At 52.3% G+C, this 9,791-nt stretch overlaps 1 protein-coding gene across 3 annotated transcripts; it reads left to right on the forward strand.

Moving 5' to 3' along the window:
* Nucleotides 1-1,671: 1,671 nt before the first annotated feature.
* On the forward strand, nucleotides 1,672-9,253 carry B9D2 (B9 domain containing 2). Of its 3 annotated transcripts, none has more exons than XM_027515734.1 (4): nucleotides 1,672-1,900; nucleotides 2,335-2,426; nucleotides 5,856-5,981; nucleotides 8,652-9,253. In XM_027515734.1, the coding sequence occupies exons 2-4, from the start codon at nucleotides 2,339-2,341 to the stop codon at nucleotides 8,963-8,965; spliced, it is 528 nt and encodes a 175-aa protein (XP_027371535.1). In that variant the 5' UTR covers nucleotides 1,672-1,900; nucleotides 2,335-2,338; the 3' UTR covers nucleotides 8,966-9,253. The 3 variants fall into 3 exon arrangements, with proteins under 3 accessions (XP_027371535.1, XP_027371537.1, XP_027371536.1); XM_027515736.1 differs by having other exon boundaries at nucleotides 1,672-1,890; XM_027515735.1 differs by having other exon boundaries at nucleotides 1,672-1,835.
* The last annotated feature ends 538 nt before the right edge of the window (nucleotides 9,254-9,791 follow it).

Raw genomic sequence — 9,791 nt, forward strand, 5'->3', positions numbered from 1 at the left:
TGTGGGATATCTGTGGGCTTCCCTGATGGTGCAGTGGTAAAGAATCCACCTGCCAATGTAAGAGACATGGATTCGAACTCTGGGTCAGGAAGATCCCCTGGAGAAGGAAATGGCAACCCACTCCAGTGTTCTTGCCTGGAAAATCCCTATGGACAGAGGAGCCTGGAGGGCTACAGTCCAAAGGGTTGCAAACAGTCGGACACGACTGAGCACACACATGGGATATCTAAGGATTAAAGATCATGCTTGCAAAACAATCAGTTTACAGTGGCTGGCACAGAGAAATCACTTGATAAATGGTAGCTTTCAAATATACCTATTAGTGAAATATTATCGAATTATATACATATTGAATTATTTTTTTTCTATATAAATACTATCTGTGGAGCCCTACACCAAGGTCACAGGTGTAAAGCCTTGTACCAAGTCCACAAATGTGAAGGCCTGTACTAAGGTCATCTCAGGAACTGACCAGAGCCCCCATAGCAACCATTGCCATGAGCGCCCCCCAGATCTAAGCCACTCAATTCCTTGATCCCATATTAGGTAAAAACACCCACTCCATTATTCACCCTATAGCATCCTAACCAATCGCCTAATGCCACCCTTCCAGCAGGAGTTTTGTCTTCAGGCTATAAAAATTGGCTACTAGCCGATGAAAGGCGTTGGCTCTCTTGAGCCGGCCTGCTGTTCTAACAGTCAGCTCTCCCTGCTCTGTCAGGAGGTAGGCCTGCTGTTCTAAGGGCATCTCCCTCTCGAATAAACTCTATCCTCCTCTCATTCTGCCTCATGTCTGGAAAATCCTTTCTAACCTGCACACAATCCACGACACTATCCCATTGAAATGTTGCCCCCCTCCCTATAACTTTGAGCTGGTGACTCTAACTTTTGCTGTCCCCGTTTTACAATAAGTAGGGGAATAAGTTCCCTTTGGACTCCTGGTCTGGGCTGGAGGAATAAGGCAGAAACTAAGGTTCAACTGGAGTTGGAGGGTGGAGAAGGTACTGCTCAAGAAATCAGAACATGTGAGTGCCTCAGTCACTCCACTTGGGGTCATGACATGGATGAGATAACTGAGACCTAGAGCTGTGCAAGGTCCTAAGTTACTGACAGAGTCCAGCCTTCAAAAACAAGATTTTCTGCAGATAAAGTGGGCCTCAGTTCCTCATTTCTTACCCCTTCCCCCACCCCACCCACTCATTGCTCAGAATCAGCACTAACAATGAAGAAATGGGCGGTATTTCTGAGAAGGAAGTTGGATTTATCAGTCTTTGAGGAGCTTGGGGGAACTCTAAAAAGGAACCCCGCCAACCAGATGAAGTTTATTTCCAGTTAGGAGGCAAAGGGATGCATCCAAACTCGTGAGATTCCCCCTTAGCTCTGGCTCAAGTCTGTCTTGTGGTCCCTGTTGAGAGACAGTTTGAGGGGTAATGGGGCATGGATGGATTTGCTTATTCTGTTATGAGAATATCTGAGACAGTGTTCAAACTTCTTCGCCGCGCTCAACATGGCCACAACCGGGCGACGCGGCAAATGGCTGAACCGTGGGTCGTGGCTGGAGAGACTTCTTACCCAAAAATGGAGACGGGTGGGGGGAAGAAAATGTCAATCACAGCATAGTCCCGCCCCCAAAATGCCGCTAGGGCCAATTAGCAACCCGGAGGGCGGGTGCAAGGCCAGGGGAGGAGGCTGCCGTTGCCCCAGCAACAACCTGGGAGGCAGGAGGCGGGCGCGGTCTCGGAGAGATCTGCGCCTCAGCTCTCTCGCTGCCAGGAAGGTCCTAGGAGAGGCGTGAGCCAGACCTGCGAAGTCAGCACCTGCGGAGAGAGGGACAGGTTAGGCCCATGAACTCCAATCCCCGCCAGCGTTCTCGCCTCTCCTAACCGTTAGGTACTTTGAGGTAGGAATAACGCATGCGCGAACTCACAGGCGGAGCTAAGGCGCCCAGCGACGCATGCGCCTCATGGACTTGGCGGGGGGGGGGGGGGCGGAAATCTGACGTGGGAGGCGGAGTTTTGTATTGTGGGCGGAGCCATTGGGCCCCCTGGGGCGGGACTTTCCGCGGCGTTGAGCCTAGGAAGAAGTTATTTTAGAGGCAGCCAGAGTTACGCGCCAGCTCCTTGGAGAGTCCGTTACTCGCCCCTCATTTTTCTGAGACTCTCCTGGAGAGGCAGTTAGTATCGTGGTTGAAACCGCAACCTCAGTGGTTTGACGAAACTAGCTTGGAATCCCACGTATTGCTCCTTACTTGGTGGGCCTCAGTCTTCCTATCTATTAGGTGGAGATAATTGTACACTTTTCTCATAAGGCTGTGATTATATTTTCCCCTTTCAGGGCAATGGCTGAGGTGCACGTGATCGGACAGATCATGGGGGCCACCGGTTTCTCGGAAAGTAGCCTGTTCTGCAAGTGGGGCGTCCACACAGGTATTCCCCGACATGGTTCATTTCCCCACCGAAACCTCTCAGTCTAGCTGCTCCACCTTCTTTCCTTGACCCCTTGGCTCAGTCCCTGGTCCTCAGCTTCTGTCAGTTCTCAGGACTCCTACCCCAACCACATTCTGTTCATGCGAGTCTCAGGCTCCCTTCTTATCCCTTCCCATCCCACCTCTGGGAACTCTTGAGTTCTAGTCTCTCAATACACGTTCCCTGAGGGCTTCCCATGGTGGTGCTAGTGGTAAAGAACCCGCCTGCCAATGCAAGAGACATCAGAGACATGGGTTTGATCCCTGGGTCTGGAAGATCCCCTTAAGGAGGGCATGGCAACCCACTCCAGTATTCTTGCCTGGAGAATCCCATGGACAGAGGAGCCTGGTAGGCTACAGTCCATAGGGTCACAAAGAGTCGGACACGACTGAAGTGACTTAGCACACACAGCAAGGATATAGGCTTGACACACCCACCTACTCCCAACACACACTCCCAATCCTCAAAACATTTAACAGCCCTAACAACACTATTTGGCTTTCATTCACTGTCTTAGAGGTACCTTGGGTGACTCCCCCATCTTAATTCTTTGCTTCACCATCTCCGTTTATTGAGTTCTTAAGGTGAACGGAAGTTTCCATCTTGGAATTAAGAGGAGAGACCACCCTCCTGTATTCATATTTCTCTGTGAAAACGTAGAAACCTGGTTCTGATCGTCATCCAAGTCCATCCACATAAGCCCAAGAGGGACCTTGGAGGTCCCAGTTTTCATGCCTTTCCATCAGAGGCGGTAGAGGGTGGTGGTTAGTGTGATAGAGCCACGGGTCACCAAGTCTGGGCTCAAATACAAACTCCCTTACCTATTAATTGGGAGTCTTCGGACTTGACCTTTTTGAGCCTGTTCCCTTGTCTGAAAATGAAGCTAATAGCATCTAAGAGGCAGCAGAGTACTGATAGGTTAAGAGCAGAGACTGCCTAGATTCAAAACCAGCTCCTGTTTATTAATTATGTGACCTTGGGCACTTGTCTTTGCCTCGATTTCCCTGTCTGTACAATGGGAATAATAACACTATTTACCTCATGGGGTTGTTATGAGGACTACATGAATATCAACAGCCCTTAGAAGAGGACCTGGATTTGTAAGTCCTTGTAAGTACTTGCCTGGATTGTGTAACAGCTGGATGGGCTCTTGTTTCTAAGCCTGGGATATGTTGTCTAGCAGAGATACATGTCCATGAAATGAGTGTGGCCATTGTCATCGTTTTAGGTCCAGAGTCCTTTGTGATTTCACTGGTGGATAGACTGGTCGCTGAGATTCCCTGGGAAGTTGGGATCCTCCAGTTGAGTGAAAAAGACAAGCCTGGAATCAACTCGGTTTCCAGCGCCCTACCACTCATCTGTTCTGTGACCCTGGGCAAGCGCTGTTCCCTCTCAGAGCCTCAGTTTCCTAGCAGCATCAGGAAGTCTTGTATGTGAGAATCCTGACTCAGGGTCTGTTGCTTTCCTCACTTGGCCCAGAAGGGAGCAGTAACCAACATGATTTTTATTATTTCAGGGGGGCTCTTCGCCAGGGAGGAGAGGCTCTCTCTTCTCGAGAGAGAGCCGAGGGGCAGTCAGATAAGGGGTTTGGTCTCTGCTATCAGTCAGAACTCTATTTGAGGAACTTCCCTGGTGGTTAAGACTCCACACTTCCACTGCAGGGGACACCGGTTCGATCCCTGGTCGAGAAACTAAGATACCCGCATGCTTCAAGGCACGGTCAAAAACAAATAACAAACAAACCAGAAACAAAACAGAGCTCCATTTGAATTAGCTCCACTGTGGGATTTGGTCTGCTTCGGTCCTGCTGTAGGCCCAGCGTGGAGAACAGTGCTTAGCACAGAGAAGGTATTCAGTAAAGGTTTGTGGAATGAATGGCCAAGTGCCATTCCTTCTCAGAGTCTGTTTCTTTACCTGTAAGATGAGGATTGTATTAGCCCCCACCTCCTAGGATCATTTCTTTGTCCAGCAAACACGTATCGAGCACCTTCTGTGTATCAAGATCTGGGTTTGCGATCCTAGGGATCCAGTACTTTATGAGATCCGTGCTCTCTTGGGGCTCACAGTAGGGGAGACAGAGAATAAATAAACAGATAAAGACATGAGTCCAATGACTACAGATCGTGTACTAGGTCCTAGGAAGAGATGAGCTGAGAGATGATGTGAGAGGGATTGATTAGTTTGGGGATAGGAGGGTGAGAGAGAAGACCTCTGTGAAAATAGCACTTGAGCTGATCCCTGAAGTATGAAAAAAAAAAGTCTGGGGACATCCAGGAGCAGGATTTTCTAGGCAAAAGGAACAGCCAGTGCAAAGGCCCTGAAGAGTGGAACAAAAATAGAACCAGTGAGGCCAGAGAGTGGTGAGGAATGAGGAAAGTGATGAGAGATGAGCTCAGGAAGGTGGTGGGTGGGGGTGGGGAGGGGGCAGGGCACAGGCCAGGCCTTGCAGGGCCTGTGGGCTATGGAGGAGAATCTGTAAGCAGGGGGTGGGGTGGGGATTAAGAGTCCCAGAAGGCGGATTAAATGAATTCATTACTAGAGCGCTTAGCACAGCGTCTGGCATTTGGTAAGCACTCAGTGCATTTTTGCTGTGACTGTCACCCTCGGTAGGATTGCTATTACGATGCACCTTTCACGATATGCTCTGTGCTTTTGTTCATGAAGGACACCCTTGGCCCCATCTTGGTCCTCGGACTAGGGCCTCTAAATGTGGAATGAGAATAGTAATATAATAAAGTGATACCCGGAGAAGGCAATGGCACCCCACTCCAGCACTCTTGCCTGGAAAATCCCATGGATGGAGGAGCCTGGTAGGCTGCAGTCCATGGGGTCACTAAGAGTCTGACAAGACTGAGCGACTTCACTTTCACTTTTCACTTTCATGCATTGGAGAAGGAAATGGCAACCCACTCCAGTATTCTTGCCTGGAGAATCCCAGGGACAGGAGAGCCTGGTGGGCTGCTGTCTATGGGGTTGCACCCAGTTGGACATGACTGAAGTGACTTAGTAGCAGCAGCAGCAGCAAAGGGATGCCCAACACTTATTCAGCAGGCACTATGCCATGGACACTTCTTAGTGCTTCATGTGTATTAATTCATTTAATCATCTCACAAACCTGTGAGGGATGCATTATTATTATACCCACCTTACAGATGGGAAGACAGAGGCAGAGAAAGTAACAAGCCCAAGGTTGTTTAGGCAGGAAGAAATAGTGCCAGGATTTAAATCTAGACATTTGGCTCCAGAATCTACACTTTGCAACCCTTGACCACCACCCACCCCCAGTTCCAGGGAGAAAGGGGGTCCTGCAGCCACAGTGGGATCCCCTTCCTGAGGACTGTCTCCTACCCCTCGCCCTGACCTCATCCATGTCCCGGCTCTCACTTGCAGGGGCAGCATGGAAGCTCCTGTCAGGCGTGCGGGAGGGCCAAACACAGGTGGACACCCCCCAGATAGGGGACATGGCCTACTGGTCCCACCCCATCGACCTGCACTTCGCCACCAAAGGCCTTCAAGGTGGGTTCCCAGCCTGGGCCTCAGGCTAGACTAACTGGAGGTGGGTTAGCGGCACCCCCATGCTACCAGAACCGGAACCACCAAGTGCTGGCCCTGCTTCCTGTGCCTTTGGGTCCCTTTCCTGACCAGACTTGCCCTGGAGAGGCTGAGCTGAAACCTCCCCAGGCCAGCTCTAGAGTTTGTTAGAACCAGGGCAGAGGCCAGGGTGAAGGGGGCAAGGTCAAGGGGCATGTGGGGGGAGAGAGACGTGGCTTTCACAGAGACAAAGCAAGAGAATCTTCCATCAGAAGGAAGCTGGGAGGCACTTCCTGGAGGTCCAGGGGTTAAGATGCTGTGCTTCCAATGCAGGGGGCCTGGGTTTGATCCCTGGTAGGGGAACTAAGGTCCCACACAATACTTGGCTCAGCCAAAAGAAGAAAAAAGGAGGAAGCTGGGAGAGGGTTATGAGAGAGACAGAGGTGAAGGCTAGTGGCTGTTCTGCAAGCAGGGCTTTTCTGCTGCTCAGAGGGTAAATGAATATGTGAGAGAGGAGGGGTATCAGAAAACCTTTTCTGGAGGAATATTTGTGTCATTAGAAAGGAGTAGATTCCAGGAAATGGTCTAGATAAATATGCCATATATTTCTATCATATAAATAATAGTTACTGAGTACCTGCCCTGTGTCAGAGGGGGCCAAGGAGATGTCAGTGATGAGACAGCCCCTGCTAGCCCAGCTCTGTTCCCACACAGATCATCTCTAGGGAGAGAAAGAGCTACCCTGAGTGGCAACTCGGAGTGGGCAGGCCTGGATGAGGGATCCTGAAGGACTCTGGGAGCCCAGAGGAGGTGCCTTACTCTGCTGGAGAGTTCAAGGAGGGCTTCCCGGAGGAGGGGGAATGTTTAGCTTTGCTGTGAAGAGTCAGTAGGAGCCATTAAAATGGAAAGATGGAAGAGGGTTCTAGGCAGAAAGCCATGTGTGGAAGGGTCAAGGGGGAAGGTGAGTCAGGTATTTGGAGGATGGAGGGTGAGCAGGGAGACTACAAGGGGTGATGTGGCAGGGGACAGGGAACAGGCCCTGCAGGATCTTCAATGCCAGGCCACAGAGTGGAGGCCATATCTGGGGAGCCAGAGCAGGTGATTGACAAGTCAGATTTTGCTTTTAAAAGATCCCTCTGGGGACTTCACTGGTGGTCCAGGGGTTGAGGATCCACCTTCCAATGCAGGGGAGATAGGTTCAATCCCTGGTCAGGGAACTAAGATCTCACATGCTGTGGGGCAGCTGGGTCCACGTGACTACTGAGCCTGTGGGCTCTCGAGCCCTAGTGCCGCAACAGAAATCCCATGTGCCACAACTGAGACTTGATGCAGCCAAACAAACAAAAAAAAGATTGCAATTTAAAAAAAAAAAAAAAAGATCCCTCTGGCTGCCTCATGGGTGCCGGATTGGAAGGTGAGGCAGGCACAGTTCTTTCAGCTCTTAAGGATCCCAAATACCCTTGCCGTTTCTTTTCTCATTCTATTAGGAAATCCCATTAGCTCCACCTTTGGAATGCATCCTGAATGTCATCACTCCCCCGACCCCCATCACCTCTCACTCTGCTGTTACCATAGAGTCTTTACTGAGGTGTCCCTCCTGTGAACACCTAAGTCAGGCCACATTCCTCCTCTGCTTAGGACCCTCTGTGGTCCCCACATCACTCAAGGTAAAAGGCAAAGCTTTACCATGGAAGGACAGGGCCCTGCTTGATCTGGTTCTGTCTCCCCTTCCCCATCTGCTCCAGCCACATCAGTCCCACCAGGCAGCTCCCACCTCAGGGCCTTTGCACTAGCTGTCCCTGTGCTGGGAGCACTCTTTCCTAGATAGCCATATAGCCCCCAGTCTCTTCCCTCCGTTAGGCATTCCCTCCGATGTCACCTTCTCAGTAAATTTTTTCTTGATCACCGCCTTCTAAAACTGCATGCCTACTCCCACCCTACCCAGCTTATTTTTCTCCAGGGCAGTTATCACCATCTGACATACCCTATAATTTGCGTATTTACTGTGTTGGTTGTCTAAGATGTCAGCTGCACAAGGGCAGAAATTTTTGTCTGCCCTGTTCACTGCTGTATCCCCAGCTTCTAGAACAGGGCCAAGCTCAGAGAGACTCAGAAAGGAGGGTGAAATGGGGCTGGATCTCTCAAGCACTTTGCCTATAGGGTGAGGAGCTGAACTGTATCTTGAGTGAGGAACTGGGAAATCTATGGAAAGGGGAGAAAGATGCTTCCAGCTGCCAGGTGAAAGATGAGAAGGCAAGAAAGAAGGCCCTGAGGCCAGGAAAGAGGACAGGGTGTGGCCATGGGGAGGGAAGGAAGGAGGCATCCAGGACAAGGCCCAACACCCTCACCTGGGGACTGGGCTCCCCAGAGGTGGGGACACAGAGGAGGAGGCCAACAGAGAATTCAACAGAGGCCAGACCTCACGGGTCTAGAATGTTGAGGTTGGACTTTATACTGAGAGCATTAGGGAATCATGGAAGGGTTTTGAGCAGAGGAAGAACCTGGGTTCAGAAAGATCCCTTTGGCTGCTCTGTGGTAGTCCAGAGGAGGAGGGTGGGGCAGAAACCTGGCAGGGAAGCACTGGGCCTGGGTTCTTCAGGAGCAAGAGGCTGGGCTGTCCCCCTTTACCTTTCCTCCCTCCCTCCTATCCTGCAGGCTGGCCCCGGCTCCATCTCCAGGTGTGGTCCCAGGACAGCTTCGGCCGCTGCCAGCTTGCAGGCTATGGCTTTTGCCATGTGCCCAGCAGTCCAGGCACCCACCAGCTGGACTGCCCCACGTGGCGACCCCTGGGCAGCTGGCGAGAGCAGCTGGCGAGGGCCTTCGTGGGTGGCGGGCCTCAGCTGCTGCACGGAGATGCCATCTACAGTGGGGCTGACCGCTATCGCCTGCACACCACCTCCGGGGGCACCGTGCACCTTGAGCTGAGCCTGCTGCTGCGCCACTTTGATCGCTATGGGGTTGAATGTTGAAGGAGCCTATAAGGATGGCTGGCCCCCAGCCATATCTTGGGACACCCCATAAGGGGCAGGATGGTGCAGTGGTCAGAAGTATGGGCTTTGGAGACTGTATGCCTTGACCCAGTCAAGGCTGGTGCAGCTTCTAACCTGACTAGCGCCTCAAGCCCAGTGGCTGCTGCTCCCAGTTCCAGTTTTCCCATCTGTAAAATGGGGGCAGCAGGTGTGTTGGGCTCACAGGGGTTGGGTGCAGAGAAGCTGCTGGCACATGGAAGGGCTCAATAAAGGTGTGGTGCTTTTCAAGTGTGGGTGCTTTTTTGACCTTCATCTGTCAGACGTGGGCCAGGGGTGGGGGGATTCCTCCTACTGTTACCCTCCTCCTCAAGTCCCCTTCCCTTGCCCTCTGCCTCAGCGTCTGACCCCCTTCCCCACTCTGGGTGATGCTCTTAAGGGCCCCCACTCCTTGGGGGTTCCCCCTGCCCCGTGCCCCTTTCCCCAGTGGCTCCTTAGCTTGTGGCTCACCCTCTTCCCCTCTGCCCCGGTTTCCCACTCTCCACTCGAGGCGGTCCACCTCCGAGCCCCTGTATCCTGCGTCCCCATTCTCTTAGCCTTGCGCACTACGTAGGTCTTTATGCTCGCTGACCCCCGGCCCAGTCCTCAAAGCCACACGCATCACTGCCGCCCGCTTCGGTGGCGCTCGACCGCCAGGAGGCAGCACCCTGTTGGTGGGGCGGAGCCGGGTGTCCGCCCCCTCCCCCCGGGCTTAAGGGACCCCCCTTGGAGCCCGCCCACGCAAGATGCGGACCGTGGCCCGGCCCCCCCCCCCCGTGCCCTCCCCCTG

This window comes from Bos indicus x Bos taurus, chromosome 18, assembly GCF_003369695.1.
Source record: "Bos indicus x Bos taurus breed Angus x Brahman F1 hybrid chromosome 18, Bos_hybrid_MaternalHap_v2.0, whole genome shotgun sequence".
NCBI classification, from domain to species: domain Eukaryota; kingdom Metazoa; phylum Chordata; class Mammalia; order Artiodactyla; family Bovidae; genus Bos; species Bos indicus x Bos taurus.